Source organism: Arvicola amphibius, chromosome 8, assembly GCF_903992535.2.
Source record: "Arvicola amphibius chromosome 8, mArvAmp1.2, whole genome shotgun sequence".
Classification (NCBI taxonomy): domain Eukaryota; kingdom Metazoa; phylum Chordata; class Mammalia; order Rodentia; family Cricetidae; genus Arvicola; species Arvicola amphibius.
Window position 1 is genome coordinate 30439992 of NC_052054.1, and position 18515 is coordinate 30458506.

Below are 18515 nucleotides of genomic sequence, written 5' to 3' on the forward strand. Positions count from 1 at the left end.
CATGGTCCTCAGTTGTTTCCACTGCTGAGAGTCTTGTTTCTTCGAGGAAAGTTTTGTGCTAACAGCTAGGTTGTTTTGTCCTAGTGGTGTCAAATTTCGTAACCTACTCGAGTGAGTTCTCTACCTGTTCACACACCTAATCTCGTCCACGTTTCCAATCATCCCTTGAGGTTAGCAAAGCAGGCGTTAACTGTGAGGAAAGCCTGGTCGCTCTCGGTGACAGCTTCAACAATGCCAACGCTGCGATAGTAACTTGAATGAGCACACGGATGTTTGGGGAAGGGACAACTCAAACTGAGATGCACTCTTGCCAGTCGGTAAACCCAAGGAACTGGGGACAGAAGACCAAAAGTGCAAGATGAAACCTGTGGTGTCCCTTTAAGCTCAGCACTGCGAAGTTCTGAGGAGAAATCGGCAACCGCCTTTTCAGCCTGAGATCAGACAGATTGGGAAAACATGGGTAGAAAGGTAGAAAAATACTGTAAATGCATTTTAAAATAGTAATAGTTATCTATACACTGTCTTTTGGTCAGCTAAGGGTGCAGATTACAGACAGTCTCTCTTCTTTATTGGGGGTGGGGGGTGGGTTTTGAGACAAGGTTTCTCTATATAACAAGTCCTGGCTGTCCTGGAACTAGCTCTTGTAGACCAGGCTGGCCTTGAACTCACAGAGATCTGCCTGCCTCTGCTTCCCGAGTGCTGGGATTAAAGGCATGCGCCACCACTACCCTGGCTATAAATTGTTCTCATGATGTTTTGCTGTGCACAGGGTGATGTTGAGTATATTTAAAGTAGCATGGACTCAGCAAGGATGTCCCTAGGTTAGATGTGTTCAATGGCTTTGTGCTTCCTTACCTTCTGTTGAGTCAGGGTCTCACTAGCATTCCTGGGCTGTCCTGTCCCTCTGCCTTACCCCTCCCGTCCCATCATGAGGACCAGGATTACAGACTTACACCGCCAGCATCATCAAACCTGACTATTATTTTTCTCAATTGGTTTTACATTTGTGGTGTGCTGACTATGCTGTAAGTATCAACTGGTTCAGAACTGGGCCTTGAACATCAGAAGCACCTAGATTTCCCTTCTCACTCTGTCATTCCGTGTTGCATCAGACAGTGATACCTTCTGACGTGGCCGCTCTTAAGAAGCTAGAGATGTGAGAGTAGTAAATAGTTTTTCACAGTCATGGGGACTGGGTGAGGAGTTACATAAAGAGTGTTATGTATAGTGTCTGGTGGTTGTTAAAATGCCATTCAACAAATGCTAACCATTATAATAGACGGACGAAACCACAGAAGCGTACAGGGATCACGTCATTTCTACTTCAATACGTTCTTAGCATCCACGAAGCCCCTGGCTTTAGATCATGCAGAAGAGCAACTCCTAACACCTAAAAAAGGATATTAGAGCCTCGCCTAAGAAAGAGCTTTTGGTGCTAGCTGACTATGGCAGAGTCAGGCTTTTGGAATGAAGGTGACTCCAGGGGAAATCAGACAAGCTGGGGCTGGAAAGACGGCTCAGTGGTTAAGAGAACTGACTGCTCTTCCAGACGATTTGGGATTGGGGTCCAGCACCCACATGGTGGCTCACAACTATCTGTAACTCTGGTTCTAGGAGAGTTGACACCTGGCTTCCTTGGGCCCCAGGCATGGACATGGTTCACAGCATACATGCAGGCGAAACACTCACACACTAAAAATAAATCTTATAAAGGAAAAGAATTAGACAAGACCTCTACAAGCAATTATTATTATTATAGAGAACCCCTCCTTTCTGAAGGGCCTTAGGACATGAATATGATCTGTCTATGATTCTATAAATACCATGAAAATTGAGACTGGTGGTGTTGTTAAAATAAGCCCCCCAACTTTCCTGTGTTTCGTAGCTTAGAAATGTACAACAGGAAAAGAGAAGCATGCAGTGCATTAGCTATCAGCTGCATTCACCACTCGCATGTCCCGTGCTAAGGCAGGCAATGCATGCAGGAGAAGTCGCTACATTATTGATAGGAGCTGCAGCGTTCTGTGAGGGTCCAGCGGCGTGCCTTTACCTAGGCTCTCTGTGAGACAAAACACTAGGAAGCGGCCTGTGGAGATCAGAAAGGACCGCTTTCTAAAGAAAGAGCTTACTTCTGGCACAGTGAGGCAGCCTTGGAGTCAGGGCAGCAGGTGGGGAGGCACGCACCTGTAATCCTAAAAGTCTTGACTGAGAGAAAATGAACCAAAGCAAGCTTAAAACAGGAAATCTCAATAAAAGCCACAAAAACAAAAACAAAAAAACCCCACTCTTCTCAGACAGTTTAAAGAAATAAAAAAAAAAAGGAGAAAAAGACAAGAGTTGCATTCAGTAGGAGGGATTGGGGAAACACAATACTGCATACAATTAACATATACAATGAATTTCGAAGGGAGCAGTTGAGACAGGGTCTCAGTAAGTCATCTTGGCTGGCCTAGATCCACCTGCCTCTGCTTCCTGTTTTCTGGGATTGAACAATGATCTTTTGTTGTTGTTGTTTTTGGTTTTTCCAGAGGGGGTTTGGAACCTGTCCTGGAACTCTGTAGACCAGGCTGGCCTCAAACTCACAGAGATCTTCTTGTCTCTGCCTCCTGAGTGCTGGGAATAAAGGCATGTGTCACCACTGCCTGGCTTGAACAATGATCTTACAAAAAAAGAGAATTGATTATAAGTGTTGTTGCATATCATATTTTTCTCTAAGAAAAATATCGAAGTTTAAAAGTCATCATACCGTTAGCACTATGTTGTCAGAAGGCTGCTGTAGCCATTTGTAATATTAATTATAATTCTATAATGCTGTTTTAAAAAGAGATGCAAAAAAAAAAAACTGTCCAGAGGAATTTATCAGGTTCCTTTCAAACTTTTGGAAACCTGTAATCTCCAAGAATAGGAGGTGGGAAGGTGGGAAATGGAGGAAGGAGGGAGGGGAGTGTCAAGTAGGAGTTACTTAAAAACTGTGCTTGTCACATTGGTTTTTTTGCCCTTCAGTTATTTATCATTATGATAACAAGGCCAGGTGTCAAGCTTATCTTTCAGGAATTGGGTGGTGCAGGCTGAAGTGGGAGGCCCTCAAGGCGAACTCAGCCTGTGCTGCCTGAGTTTGTTGTTGTTGTTGTTGTTGTTTTTGTTTTTGTTTTTTTTTTTTTGAGACAGGGTTTCTTTGTGTAACAGATCTGGCTGTCCTGGAATTTCATAGACCAGGCTGGCCTTGAATTCAGGGATCTGCCTGCCTCTGCCTCCCAAGTGCTGACAACCTATCTTAAAAAGCCGAATCAAACAAAATAAAACCCAAGATATTTAAACCGCTGATGTTATGATGATGCACTCTTAGGAAGTTAGGCTATGAAGGTTCACCATGGAGATTCTGGTGATTATAAACCTTCTTTTTGAACTCTTACTTGATAAATTGTAGTGCCCATCTTGCCTGGGTTTGTGAAGAATGTTGCTGATATTTGGCTACAAAGGATGGGAGGAAAACAGCAAACCCAATATCAAAGCCCACTAGGAAAAGTTCTGAAAACACTGAACTACAGTGTATGCCTATCATATGCTAAGAAAGATGTCCAAGCCTCAGGATAAAACATCTTGTTTTTAATTGCTTTGTGTGAAACCGGGGTTATATTGCATTTTCATATTCGTGATGTAAAGCCTGTGTTGTGGGCAACATCATCAGGTTAATGATACCATCATGCATGCATATATAACCACAGAAATGGATATTTTGCCAATATCACTATAGTCTAAAAGACAGTGGTAAAGAGACGTTCTCAGTGGACAAAATTTTAGAAGCTCATCTGCATGCACATGCTAACTGAAAGCCATAGGCTCTTATGTTTGAAGGCTTGGTCCCTAGTTAGGAACTGTTTGAAGAAGATATGCCACCAGGGGTGGGCTTCAAAAACCCATGCCAGGCCCAAGTTCGTTCTCTCTCTCTTGTGGTGATATCGTGTTTGTACAAATAAAGTTTGTCTGAATATCAGAGGGTGGAGCTAGCCACTAGCTAACCATAGAGGTCTGGAGGTCTGTACAGACGGATAGGAAGTGATATGGCTGGGCAGGGAGAGGAAGTGATAAGGTAGGAAGAGAAAGGAGCTCAGTCTCTTTTCAGCTGGGAAGCTGAGTAGGTAAGGTGGCTGTGGTTCTGCTCCTTCGTCTCTCTGATCTGTTAGCATTTCCCCAATATCTGAATCTGGGCTTTATTATTATTATTATTATTATTATTATTATTATTATTATTTGGTTTTTCGAGACAGGGTTTCTCTGTAGCTTTGGAGCCTGTCCTGGAACTAGCTCTTGTAGACCAGGCTGGTCTCGAACTCACAGAGATCCGCCTGCCTCTGCCTCCCGAGTGCTGGGATTAAAGGCGTGTGCCACCACCGCCCGGCTTGGGCTTTATTATTAAGACCTACTAGAACTCATGCCACACACACACATACTCTCTTCTTTCGCTCTGCCCCCTTCTCTCACTCCTTCTCTCTCCACCTGCTGCCTGCAGGTCAGAATGGAAAGCCCTCAGCTTCTGCCTCAGCATCACAGCTGATGGTCATGGCCTTGGCCATAGTGTCTGCTCACAGCACTGGAACAGTAAGTCAGACACTGTGAGTGTTCCCGATAGACACCCTGTGTGTGGCACTGCTTCTCCCATAGCTAGGGTTCACGGTCAGCAGCCCCAAGAAAGAAGGGTTGAAAATGGAAATAACCCAGCTCACTATCCCTCTAATGACTCACTAGCAGAAGTTTACTTCCTATTTCTGTAACTTAAGGCACTGTTGGCCTAGATCTCTTTAGTTTCAGAGGGAAAATGTTTCCACCAGGAGACAAAATGAAAATTCCATTTGAACTAGGAGTTAAAACAGCTGGCTAGCCAGTTTGGACCCCCTCATGTCTCTAAGTTAACAGGGTAAGAAGGGGGCTATAGTACTGATGCGGGTGACTGATCTGGCCCACCGAGGGGAGCATGGAATGATGCTCCAGTAGAGCAAGGAAGCTTGTATCTGAAGTACAGGAGCACCTACCAGGAGCCTCTCAGTGTCGTATGCCCAGATTGTCGTCAATGGGAAATTACAAGACCCCAGTCCGGGAGGAAATATGAACTGCTCAGACCCCTTCAGCAATGAAGGTTATCTTACCCTCCTGGTTCACAAAACAACGAACACAGTTTGAAGTTTACTGAGGAAAGGGGGATTATAGAACACCGTATCGAAAGCAGTTGTAAGCACCAGCTATACAGAAAAAGCCGTTGCTGTCACCAATTGATCTTCACTTTATGAAGACTACCATTGTGTGACTATACGGTGGGTATGCTGATCAAATGTTTCCATTCCTCCTTATTCCCTTTTTATACATAACCTAAGCTATACTGACTTAGTGTTTTGTTTAAGACATGGACTGTCAGGAAGAGCAAAGATTATCTCTTTTGGAGAAGGAATTATTACAGTTTTTTTAATTGTACACAGGATGGGTGTATCTCATTGGATGCTATCATTACCTTGTTATCTATAACTTCGAAGTTAAGCATGATTTAAAGAGCTCGGTGTAGGTTTTAGATTGACAACAGATTGATTTCTGATGGTAGGTATCACTGTCACTGAATTAAGAGATGTATAAAGATTTGGGGTGTATCTGTGAGAGGGTTTTCAGAGGTGGCATATGAGTGGGCGGATTGGATGGGAAGTGTGTCTACCTGCCATTGGCTGGATGCCTGAATGAAACAAAAAAGAGAAAAAGAGAAAAAGAGAAAAGATGATTGTCTTTTATATCCCCCCACCCTGTGTACATCCTTCATCTCTCATCTTCAGAGGTCAGGACTCCAGAACACTTGTGTTTGGTCCCCAGCACCAGACATGATGATACGTGTTTACAGTCTCGGAATTTAGGGGGTAGAAGCATGACAATCAGGAAGTCAGGGTTATCCTTAGCTAACCCTAAGTTCAAGGCCAGTATTAGCTACATGAGACATTGTCCCAGGCTGTATTTCAGTGACATGAGGGCATGGCTAGACCTTAGAAAAAAGCAGCTTGGTCTGCAAATTCTCCTGAACTTTCGAATAAGTGCTATTCAACTTAAATGACAACCTGTGACTTCTGGGTCCACAACGATGGGACACACCCATCAGTCTTCTTGTAAGAACCCTGAACTGAGTGCCACTGCAGATGTGCTCCTCCAAGATCCGACAGAGGAAAGATGCGAGAACAGGGGCAGCCAGGGTGATCTAGAACACCCCGGGAATACGCAGACCTTCCTTGTCCTTCCAGACCCCATCCCCCTCATCAACAGGTCCCTGTCGGCATTCATTCTATTCCAACAACAGTGACCGATTAAAACCTCCTATGGTTCATGTTTCATTTACTCTGCATCTCGACTCTCAGGAGCAACCTTTACTTCAAACACTTGGTAAATTTGTATTTACTCAGTTACCATGGCATTCAGTTCCTTGATATAACATCTTTGGGAGCATCGTGTGGGTGGGACAATGGGGAAAGGGGAAACTGGAGAACTAAATGGGAGAATCTTCCTTTCAGCCTGTTATCATGGCAATTCTGCCACCCAGGCCTATCTGGGGCCCAGGTGATGGGGCTCATACTGTGCAAATGGTTTAACCACAGTACACCCATGTATTATTTGGATTCTGATTGCGTGAGGCCTTGTATATGAAGCTGTAATGTGTAGAGGATGTGTATAGCCAACATAGGCATATTTTCCTTTTGAAAGTCCCCTGTGGAAGAGGCTCGTGCTAAGCTCTTTATATTTTCATTATGTTTCAGTTGATGGGATGGAGCTGTTAGCAGCCCCACTCTACAGATGAAGGGATTAAGGTGTGGAGAGCACCTTGTGTAAATTCTTGCAAACAGCAGGCCTCAAGCAGAGCCCAGTCTGTAATGGAGTACTCTCACGGGCATGTGCTGTCACTCCCGAGCTTGTGCAAGTGACAAAAACTGTGGAGGGTTGAGATGAAAAGAAAGTTAGTGTACATAAAGGACATCAGCCAATACTCTAGCTGTTCCTGCTAGGGCTTTCTCCGGTACCAATATCATGTTATCTTCTTTATTTATTTTGTTCTGTTATCTGCGGGCAGGGTTTGTAGGACACTGTCCTTAGGGGTGGCCTCAACTGCTCTAGCTTCTTGCTAGAACAATTACAGGGTCAGGATGGAAAACATTTCAGGAGAGACTCATGTTGAGCCAATTCAAGCTTTTAGGTTTCACTTTGGTTTGGCAGATGTGTCTGTCAGATATCCAGGGGTGTTCTTTTCCGTGGGTTCTTTGTAAATTGAGAGGTGAAAAAGAACCCTTATTACCATCTCTATATTGGTTCCAACTTACATACGCATGTTTCAAACACTGCTTTGCGAGGATGTGAACCTGCACAAGGACATTCACCCTGGAGCAAGTGAAGCCAGAGGAGGCAGAGAGTATGGGCTCCACACTCCAGCTCATTTAAGTTAGTTTGTCTGAGATGATAAATGGCCTTTTGAAATGCGAATGCCTAGCCATAAAGCTATGTCAATAATACATAAGGCTTTTAGTAAGGCCACAGTTCTCTTGGTGTTAGGTCATACATACGTAGCATTTCATTTTAAAGAGTTCCCCAATTTCCTTTTCTAGTTAGACCATTGTATCATTTTTCATGATCATATAGGAACTTCCTCAAACATCTTTTTCCAGGTACGTATATCTTAAGAGTTAAACAGCTGGACAGCGGTGGCACACACCTTTAACCCCAACATTTGGGAGGCAGAGGCAAGAGGATGTTTGTGAGTTTGAGGCCAGCCTGGTCTACAGAGCTAGTTCCAGGACAGCCAGGGCTACCAAAAATTTAAACATAAAGCTGACAAATATGTAGGGTTCTAATATGTGTTCTGGCTGGTACAGTGGTTCTTGAATTTTTTTTTAAAAATTTTTTATGTGTTGTTCATTGTATGGTGTGACATCAGTCCCTGGCAACATTCCCAAGATGGAATGAGGGTCTAATTTCAGCCTGTCACAAACCTATCTGCTTGCTGTTTCCTAGATTTTCATTCTTCCGTGAGTGCCCACTGGCTTCTTCCATTGTCTCCCCTAATTAACATTAAAACCTTCTCTTTCTGGAAAGAATGTGTGTAGAACATTGGTGTTATCATTTGGGCATGGGGAGGGAGGGGGCAGTGGTGGGAGCTTCATAATAAAGCATGGAGTAATGTGGGTTTTAATAACTCTTAACTATATTTTTATGGATAATGTATACTTCTTAGTCTTCTACCATATCACTCTCTTCTTTATGCATATCACTTTTGACAGTTACAAATATGGATGATAATAATTATGATAGAAACTGCTCCATAAATAGATGCTTCGCCGCCACTTGTCCATAATAGCGGTCATGAATCAACCTGTGTGTCATCATTTTCCCTTGGGGGATTACTGTTTTCATGAAAAGACATGCTCTTCATGACCGCCTCCCACAAAAATGCATCTATTCACTTGCTCTCGACAGTAGAAATCATGGTTTCCAGTGTTTCTGTGAGTTTTGAGGATGCCCCAAGGAAACATTGCTACATATATCAGCCAACGGGTTAGAGCCTGAACTGTGCACATGTCTCTTCTGTAATCTGTAGCATCCTGAGTAATACAAATTGTTATTGTCTTGTTATCAATGAACTATCTAGGTAGTCAAGACTAGCAGAGTAAGGAGTGCCCTGTAGCTGAGTTCTTAGACAACGCACTTCAAACCGTTCCCTCTAACAGATAGAAAATTTGACATTTGTGAGGCTTTGAATTAAACAGTAAGTTATTTCAAACTGTCATGTCTCCGCGTTTGTATAGTCCATTTTTCAACAGCAACAGAAACAAAGAGCAGTTTTCTATAGTAGTAACAGACACGTGCACTAGAAAAGGTTTTGCTTCCGTTTATATCTTGGCAAACCATTTCCACGACGGTGTTGGTTGTCGTTTTACCCACGCTGAAGCATACTTGTGAGACCCCTGGCTTGGGGAGTGGAGATCAGTTAGCTAGGCATTCTCACAGCAAAGCTCTGTCCTTTCTGGCTGAGGGAGATTTGCAGGGCAGTGCTCTCTGGACAGAACAAAACGCCAGGGCAAATGAAGCAATCTGACCTTCTAGAGTTCTCCTAGAGAACTCTAGCGCCCTCTAGGTGGTGTTCATCAGCTGAGTGTGTCAGGCAAGTCTGGCTACTTCACCCACCGGGGAGGAACTGGCCCGGATAACCTCCTGGTAGGGGGACTATCTGAACCAAGGAAGGAAGAATAGATCAAGTGGTTGAATAGTTGCCCTCGAGTCTGTGCATGGTTAACAGAAGCATCACGCAGCCCAGCAACCTCCCTCCTCCCTCCGCTGCCGTGTGTCACCTTCCTGTTCGGAAGTCCTAGTAGGTTGCTGGGACAGAACTGGGGGCGCCTGCTCCACCCTTCAGGTATCCGGTTGGAAGGAAAGCCAGTCTCAACAACTTGATTCCCTCTCTGTTAAATGATAAGGTTAGGAGACCATCCGTCTGCGATCGCTGACCATTCCCGGCAGGGAGAGAAAAGGACACATCCAAATAGGTCCTTTTCTGTTCCAACCACAAATATATGGTTGTGTCTTCTCGTTATTGCACTTGGAGGCCTCTGACTTGAATTCCATGTTCCTTCTGGAACGCATGCCAGAGAGCTTCCCTGAGAGAACAAACCCTGTGCATGTGTTTTGAATTTTTTTTTTTTCTGGACTGATGTGTGGTGATAATCAGTTAAGTTACATTTCTTGTGTGTCTTGCTGGTGAAACAAGCCTAGGACGCTGATGACTGTAATTTTCTGGATGATGTTGCAACGGCAGGATAAATAGCCCAGTGTTTTGAACTTTGCAGCTTGCTCCCTTCCTGTATGTAAATTCCCTTTAGATATAAAGTAGGGCTCAGAACAGAACAGCCACCGCAGCCTCTGGCTGGTTCTCCCTTGTCATCTGCGACTTCCAGCCTCGGCAGAGGCGCACAGCCTGGAGGCCAAGTCCACATAGTAATCCCTGGCTCCACATCCCCAGCTTTGTGAAGAATGAAAGAGGAGGCTTTCAGATCCCCCTGGAAAGGTTCGTGGTTTGAGTAGCACAGTTTGGGTGGGATGGGGAAAGAAAGCAAAGAAACCTTGGAGAAGCGTGGGGAAGCGCTGAATGTTGGGTGATGTACTAGGGAGGGTCTCTGATGGAACACATCTTGATTTCAGATTTTAGAGCAAAAAAGCAATCATTGCTGAGAACGACATTTCAGACCAAATGCTGTTTTTTGGAGGGGAAGGAACCTGGCTGGGGAGGGGGGGGGTACGGCGGGACTAGGCTAAATAAATAACTGGTGCCACGTGGTTTGTGGAGGCACTCACTGGCAATACTATTAGAGCACGGACAAAGCAGCTTGGGCTAGTTGCTGGGATTTGGAACCGCCTGTACCTTGTTTTAGGCTGGAGTGCCAATTTCAGGCACCCTAGGTACGTTTTGAAGGACGTCTGCTAAGCAAAATCTTGTCTCCAGAGAGAGGACGGGCGCCCCCTTCTCTGGGTCTCTGGCTGTCTGAAGTGAGCAAATCTAGCAAGCAGCAGCTGAGACTAGAGATCGCTTTAGGGCGTGTGAGGTGGCTGTGGTTGTAAAACAAACTCCTGCCCAAGACGGAGGGAAAGGAGCTTCTCATGCTTTTTCTGGCTTTGACAACTGGTATTTTGGAGTGTGTCAGCTCTAAAATGCTAGGCTCGTCTCAGCAAGGGGTCATGGCAGGGCAGTGGCCGCAGACAGCACCAGCCAGCGCCAGGTACTGGCTCTGAGAGTCTTGCTTACTTGCAGCCAGCGCCTTCCCGCCCCTGGCCCAGATCGGGTGCTCCTGGCTTCCTAGCCAGCGCTGGCGCGCGTCCTCGCGTTGGCGGTCAGGCTACAGCGCCAGGCATCCCCCAGCGGCGGGGTTACTGCAAGGTACATCACTCCTTAGGCCAGCTCAGGCCACCTCCTGCAGCTTCTCTCTGTTCCCTGCTTTCTGAGACAAACCTCTTCATAATCTTTAAAGAGTTAAGGGGTTTCAGTTATATATGAACTTGCAAGAAAAAGCAAGGTTATAAAATTAAGACTCCTTGGATCCGCCGTGAGGTAACTCGGAGGGTAGGGAAGATGCGGAATAACGAACGGAATTTAAGTCAATGCAACACGATTTTGCAGTTTTCTTGTGAGAGAGGAGCAGGTCCCCGGCAGGGGAATCGACCCCGCAAGGGTCACTCCAGGTTGGTCCCCGGAGCGAAGCCCCTGCTCCCCCCAACTCGACACCTTCTCACGTGTTCTTGGCATGGCTAGGATTAAAATTTGCAAGGCACAAAAGTTATATGAAGAACGGACAGAATGTTCTCGGAGATTAGTTGAAAAAAAAGTGAAATGAAGATTGTACTTTTTTCTTGTAGTGCAGAGACTTATTTCCGCCCCCTCCCCTACACATTCCTGACCCCCCTCCCCCCGCTCTTTCCTTCCTTCCTTCCTCCTCTTCCAAGTTCTGGGATTTTTCAGCCTTGCTTGGTTTTGGCCAAAAGCACAAAAAAGGCGTTTTCGGAAGCGACTCGGCCATGCACAAGGGACATTTGTTTGTTTTGGGACTGGGGCAGGAAATCTTGCCGGCCTGAGTCACGGCGGCTCCTTCAAGGAAACGTCAGTGTTCGCCGGTCGCTGTCGCCCTCTGAGCGCCCCTCAGTCCGCGGTCATGGGGGAGATGCAGGGTGCGCTAGCTCGGGCTCGGCTCGAGTCGCTGCTCCGGCCCCGCCACAAAAAGCGGGCGGAGGTGCAGAAAAGGAGCGAGTCGGTCTTGCTGAGCGGACTGGGTAAGCACTGCCGTCCGGCCCGCGGGGGACTCAGCTCTGGAGGGTCTGGGTGGGTGGAGGTCGGATGGAAACGGGAGGAAGGCGCCGGACAGAAACCGGCGGGTGCGAGTCGGGCACCGGATCAGGAGACCGAGGAGAGGGAGAGGTCGGTGCCGAGGCGTGCACAGCGGTGCTCCGCTCGGGAGTACTCGAGAGGAAATGGAAAATCACCGGGACTCCCCACCCCTCCAGTCCCCTCCGTCTGCCCGGGCGGAGGGAGACCGAGTGCCCGCCCTACGCCGGGGTCCTGCTCGCACAGCCCGTGGAACCCTCACCCCTGCCAGGGCGGCCGGCACAGCCCACCCAGGATCAGGCGGCCAGCCACCCGCCTCCGCCCGGGTCTGGGTCAGCAGCCTGAGCGGCGGCAGGGGGCGGAGCCTAGTGATGGGAGGGGCTCAGAGCGCCGCTTCCTCATTGTTCCTCCGGCCCCGCCCCCGCGGCGGCACAGGGTATATAAAAGCGGCCGCAGACCCCGAGCGCACGGTTGGCTGAGCCGGTCTCACAGCTCCGTGTTGTCTCTTGACTCTTGGGGCGATGACTGTGAAAACCGAGGCTGCTCGAGGCACCCTCACCTACTCCAAGATGAGGGGAATGGTAGCGATTCTCATCGGTGAGTGCTGGAAAAAGCACCGGCATGTGTAGGAGATGGCGTGGAAATGTTGGAGGGTTTTGAAGGTTCAGGATCAGATTAGCGTGTGGCGTTGGACGTTACGGAGCCGTCTAAACCTTTTTTTTTTTTTCTTTTTAATTCACAGCTTTCATGAAACAGAGAAGGATGGGTCTGAACGACTTTATTCAGAAGATCGCCAACAACTCCTATGCATGCAAACAGTAAGTTTGGGATGATTGAAGAAAATTTAAAAGATCGTTTAAATTTACCAGCGGGTAAGACTGAATTCTTACCACTTTGTTCATCGGGAGAAGCCGATATCTTTTCTACGGGGTTGAGATCTCTTTGGGGCTTTTGGCTTAACTTGAAACATTTTAAACATTAATATTAGTTTATGGGTCGAGCTTCCCCTGGAGATGTAAGATTAATTCTCTTGCGTGTTTATCAAATCCACGTCCTTTCTCGATGAACAAACCTTAAATTGTATATTTAGCCGGGTTATTTTCTTTACCTACGTTTTTGTAAGTGATTCCTTTGGTTGGGTTGAGTCAGAAATTGAGCTTATGTCGGTGTGCCCTCTGGTGGCAATTTAAGAGATTTACTCTTAAATCTCTCCACAGCCCTGAAGTTCAGTCCATTTTGAAAATCTCCCAACCTCAGGAGCCCGAGCTTATGAACGCCAATCCCTCCCCTCCGGTAAGTACTCTTATGTCTACCGAGGAAAACTGTAAACGAATCTGTATTTCTGTAGTGGTCAGTTAAGACAACATTTGTAAAAATTATTATGAGGGTAGGAATGTCTTCACAGCATAACAAGTGTCATGAGTGTTTAAGTATTGAGTCACTGGAATGTTTTGAAAGGCATGTTTCGTAAACTTATCTGTTAGCAGTAGGCTGTGTGCGCAGCTTATGTACTCACAGATATTAAAGGGTGGTTTTTCTTTGTTTTCTAGCCAAGTCCTTCTCAACAAATCAACCTTGGTCCGTCCTCCAATCCCCACGCTAAACCCTCTGACTTTCATTTCCTGAAAGTGATCGGGAAGGGCAGTTTTGGGAAGGTAATTTCAAACCTGAAAACTTTAAAGTTACGTTCTTTTGTGTATTTTCACATTCTCCCTGGACGAGGATGGAAAAAGACGTGACGGTTTCATTGGCATTTCAGGTTCTTCTAGCGAGACACAAGGCAGAAGAAGCCTTCTATGCGGTCAAAGTTTTACAGAAGAAAGCTATCCTGAAAAAGAAGGAGGTACGAGTGGCACCCGACGGCCTAGTGATCCCTTTACCCTGTGATTTGGTGGCAAGCTGAAATTTGAATTGGCCTCTGAATCTCGTCTTTTTTACTAGGAGAAGCATATTATGTCAGAGCGGAATGTCCTACTGAAGAACGTGAAGCACCCCTTCCTGGTGGGCCTCCACTTCTCTTTCCAGACTGCTGACAAACTCTACTTTGTCCTGGACTACATCAACGGTGGAGAGGTGAGCTGAGGGAGAGGACCTCTTGATAGTAGTGGGTTTCTCTCTGCTCCGCTTGCTTATTTTTGGTTTGAGATGAGTTTTAAGATACTTAGGAGTGGGCGATTACCAGAATTAGTATTTCCACGAACTTATCAATTATGTGTCAGGCTTGATTAAACGACCCCACTCAGCCTTCCTTGTCCTGTCTCTTGCAGCTGTTCTACCATCTCCAGAGGGAACGCTGCTTCCTAGAACCACGAGCTCGCTTCTATGCTGCTGAAATAGCAAGTGCCTTGGGCTATCTGCACTCCCTGAACATCGTTTATAGGTAAGTCAGAGGCAAAGCTACCTTGCTGGGAAGGAGGGAGGCCTGGCTGAGCCTTTGGAGTCTTAAAATATGTGATTCTGTACAATTTGACCACTTGTAAAACTTCCCCAGTCTGTGAGCCAGCCAAGAGGGTGGAACCTAATCCAGACCTGCAGAGCAAAGACTCCTTTCTCTGACTGGCTGTGGAGCAGCAACGGATTAAATTCTAATACCCTTAGCAGTCTTTACAGAGGATTTGTCAGGATGTGAAATTAACCTATGCAACCACTTTTCGTGTCCCCACAGAGACCTAAAACCGGAGAATATTCTCCTGGACTCACAGGGACACATTGTCCTTACTGACTTTGGGCTCTGCAAGGAGAACATTGAACACAACGGCACAACATCCACTTTCTGTGGCACGCCTGAGGTAGGTGCTCTTGACTCGGTGGCTCATCTGCCTCCCCTTTCCAAGAGAGACATGTGCAGTAATGCTTTTAAATATGAAAAGAGTAAACTCCTAAGCATTTCCTTAGTGCAATTCAGTACAAGCAAAATACATTTATCATTTTGCCCTGAGGATCTCCAAGGCCTTCTATGTAAGATCCATGTCCTAAGAGATCCTCCTAGTACCACTAGGTCCTAAATTGGTCCCTAAATACACTAGTATATGCATGGCGTGGAGGGGGGGGCAGTTAACCTCAAAGAGTATAGAGGTTTTAACTAGAAAGCAATCCAAAAGCTACCCAGCCTTTTCCGAGGTCTGCTTGCTGTCAGGACTGGCTGGTTTGGAGGGCCACCTAACCTCTTTTCCTGCTGTGTCTTTCCAGTATCTCGCACCAGAGGTGCTCCACAAGCAGCCATACGACAGGACAGTGGACTGGTGGTGCCTCGGGGCTGTCTTGTATGAGATGCTCTACGGCCTGGTGAGTAACACGCCGAATCATCCCCATGACAACATGTGTGGGTTTCCTGGAGTGCAGGTTTAGCTGCCATGGCTTGCCCTTATCCGTAATCTTATCAAAAGCTAATAAAGGAGACGTTGGCTATTTTTTTAAGTACATTTTATAAACCATGTCTTCTGGATTCTCTTCAGTAGTCTTGTTTGAATCTTAGGGCAGGCACTGAGCAATATCCCCAGATCTCTAGTGGTTTTCCTTCTACACAGTTTACTACAGAGGACCACACCTAACGTGTGCAGTAGCAGCCCCGTTCCCTTCAAACACACGCTCCAATAGGGGCTGTAAAATAGACACCAAAACATTATGGCCATTTCAACACCCAGGGAAGGGACAATCTCATTTCCAGCTTCAGTTGAATCTGAAGGAATTCCCTTCTTTTTCCAGCCTCCATTTTATAGCCGGAATACAGCTGAGATGTACGATAACATTCTGAACAAGCCTCTCCAGTTGAAACCAAATATTACCAACTCAGCAAGGCACCTCCTGGAGGGCCTCCTGCAGAAGGACCGGACAAAGAGGCTGGGTGCCAAGGAAGACTTTGTAAGTATTGCTGTCCTGCTATCATGGGACCTTGGAGAGGGACACTGACCTCATGACCTTTATTGAGTCCTGCCATCTAAATGAATCTCTGTTTCTTTCCAACAGCTGGAGATTAAGAATCATATTTTCTTCTCGCTAATTAACTGGGATGATCTCATTAATAAGAAGATTACACCCCCATTTAACCCAAACGTAGTGAGTATCTGTGTGTTTTTGAATCTAAGATTTGTGAGACCTAGAAGTAAATAGCATAGAATCAGTACGGGGGAGGGGAAGGCTTTTTTTTGTTTTGTTTTGTTTTGTTTTAATCCCAGAAAAGATCACTAAATATGTATACATTTATTAATTAAGGACATTACTGGGCCTGGTGACATATACCTGTAATGCCTTTATCTCAAAAGACTGAAGCAGGGTCACGTTTGAGGCCAGCCTAGGTCACATAGTTAGATCTTATCACCAATGATACTTATGGTGGAGGATTATAGGACTTGGGATTCCCCATCCTTTGCCCCGTGTGTTCTTTTTGATGCTGAGTATGTTTCTTTCTCCTTCCTGTAACAGAGTGGACCCAGTGACCTTCGGCACTTTGATCCCGAGTTTACTGAAGAGCCAGTCCCCAACTCCATTGGCAGGTCCCCCGACAGCATTCTCATCACGGCCAGCGTCAAGGAAGCTGCAGAAGCCTTCCTTGGCTTCTCCTACGCACCTCCCATGGACTCTTTCCTCTGAACACTCGGGATGGTTGTGAAGGACTTCCTGCGTGTTTTCCAAGCGTTTTAGTTAGCCTTTGGAGTTGCCAGCTGCCAGAACATCTTAAAAAGAGAATTTGCACACCTGGAAGCTTGGCACTCCCATCGCACACTGCTTGATGGAAGCTTTTTGAAGAGCACACCCTCCTCTCAGTGAGCTTGTGAGGTCTTCATTTTTATCCTTCCTTCCGACGTGGTGCTAGCTCCAAGGGAGCATTGGAGTGCCGCCTTAGACAGACACCTTGGTCTCGTCCGAAGGAAGTTGCAGGTCTGAGAGGGATCTCCCGCAGGTCTGTCTGAGCTGTGATTACGAATATTCTGCAATGTGCCTTTTCTGAGATCTTGTTAGCTCCAAAGCTTTTCCTATCGCAGAGTGTTCAGTTGTTGTTGTTGTTGTTGTTTTTTAAAACCTCGTGGATTTTCTGTGTGAAAACGGTGGTATGAGTGTGCTATGCCTGATCGGACGGTTTTGTTGTGAGCATCAATGTGACACTTGCAGGAGACTACAACGTGGGACATTGTTTGTTTCTTCCATATTTGGAAGATAAATTTATGTGTAGACTGTTTTTGTAAGATATAGTTAATAACTAAAATCTATTGAAACGGTCTTGCAACGATGCGCGCGCCCAGATGCTTCACGCAAGCATTGCCGCCACAGACGTTTCTATTTTTAGAAAGGGTTTTTATGGACCAATGCCCCAGTTGTCAGTCAAAGCCCAGCGTTGGTGTTCTCATTCTTTAAAATGTCACCTGGAAAATGGGCATTATTTATGGGTTTTTTTTTTTTTTTGGCATTCCTGATTATTGTATGTATGGTGTAAAGAAAGTCTGTACATTGGGTTATAACACTAGTATATTTAAACTTACAGACTTATTTGTAAACCCTCATCTTAATGTACTGTAATTAACATGGTTATAATATGTACAATTCCTCCCTGCCACACAACTTTTTTTGTGTGTGCAATAAACCAATTTTGGTTTGCAATAAAATCTTGAAAAATATTTGCATAAATTGTGTCACGTGTTGCTTTGTATATTTTGATAAGCTGGGCTTGGTAGGTGGGGGACAAATAATGAGTCGATTTAAAGATTTGAAAATACTTGGATCAGGGTAGTAACACCCCAGTCTCTAGCACTTGACAAGCAAAAAAAAGAGCAAGACAGTTTACTTCCAAAAGCATCAGCTTCTTAGTGAAGGAGGGTAGGATCTTTTTTTTTTTTTTTTTTGGTTTTTCGAGACAGGGTTTCTCTGTAGCTTTGGAGCCTGTCCTGGAACTAGCTCTTGTAGACCAGGCTGGCCTTGAACTCACAGAGATCCACCACCTGCCTCTGCCTCCCGAGTGCTGGGATTAAAGGTGTTTGCCACCACTGCCCGGCAAGGGTAGAATCTTAAGGGCCCACTGTTTCCACTGAGCCTTAGGAAGTATTTTATTGAGGCTGTTTTTGTAACTTCAAGATGGAGGACTTGCTAGCTGGTGAAGCTATGGGTTGGATCTCCAGCACTAAAAACCTATATTCCGTTTTCCTTTCAAAAGTATTTTGTGCTGTTAGTCATTAATCCATCCAAACAAATCCTTTTCAGCCTGCCCATCTCATAAAGCTATAAAATATGTCCCCTGTGTTTGTTGACTGTCCTGCGAAGTCCTATGGACAGCTTGTCCTGACCCTTGGCTTATCTTAAGTGACAGGTAATTCTTTTTAACCACTGAGTCTACTCAGGGCTGGGCTCCGGCCTGAGTGTGCTAGAGAAACTGTTAAATGAGCAAGACAGGTCATTGCCCTCAGGCCTGATGGCTTTGTGACCAGTCTCCTGAAAGGGTAATCAGGGTGGTTCTGAGGCAGAATGCCACCAGAGGGCCATTTATGTCACAGATGCCTGTGTTCCCAGCAAGCTTTCTCAGGAGCACCCAGAGCAGGCTCAGGAGAAAGGAAGGAGTTCCTGATGAAATCAGTGTGAACTAGTATCTCAGGGGCCACAGACTGGGTATGGCCTTCAGAGCCCTCCTCCAAGATCTGCCCACTGGGAA

General features: G+C 45.9%; 1 protein-coding gene across 3 annotated transcripts; it reads left to right on the top strand.

Annotated features, from left to right (window-relative positions):
* Window positions 1–9919: 9919 nt before the first annotated feature.
* Window positions 9920–17500, top strand: Sgk1 (serum/glucocorticoid regulated kinase 1). 3 transcript variants are annotated; one of them, XM_038340197.1, is made up of 12 exons: window positions 9920–10072; window positions 12621–12696; window positions 13096–13171; window positions 13429–13533; window positions 13638–13721; window positions 13820–13951; window positions 14146–14258; window positions 14544–14667; window positions 15068–15163; window positions 15584–15739; window positions 15845–15934; window positions 16301–17500. In XM_038340197.1, the coding sequence occupies exons 1-12, from the start codon at window positions 10039–10041 to the stop codon at window positions 16466–16468; spliced, it is 1254 nt and encodes a 417-aa protein (XP_038196125.1). In that variant the 5' UTR covers window positions 9920–10038; the 3' UTR covers window positions 16469–17500. The 3 variants fall into 3 exon arrangements, with proteins under 3 accessions (XP_038196125.1, XP_038196126.1, XP_038196124.1); XM_038340198.1 differs by lacking the exon at window positions 9920–10072 and adding an exon at window positions 11628–11826; XM_038340196.1 differs by lacking the exon at window positions 9920–10072 and adding an exon at window positions 12319–12475.
* Window positions 17501–18515: the final 1015 nt, after the last annotated feature.

Coding starts and splice junctions, on each gene's coding strand:
- Sgk1 (XM_038340198.1), top strand. CDS start 11,709: ATGGGGGAGATGCAGGGTGCGCTAGCTCGGGCTCGGCTCGAGTCGCTG. Junction 12,697..13,095: donor AACTCCTATGCATGCAAACA/GTAAGTTTGGGA, acceptor ATCTCTCCACAG/CCCTGAAGTTCAGTCCATTT. Junction 14,668..15,067: donor CTTTCTGTGGCACGCCTGAG/GTAGGTGCTCTT, acceptor GTGTCTTTCCAG/TATCTCGCACCAGAGGTGCT.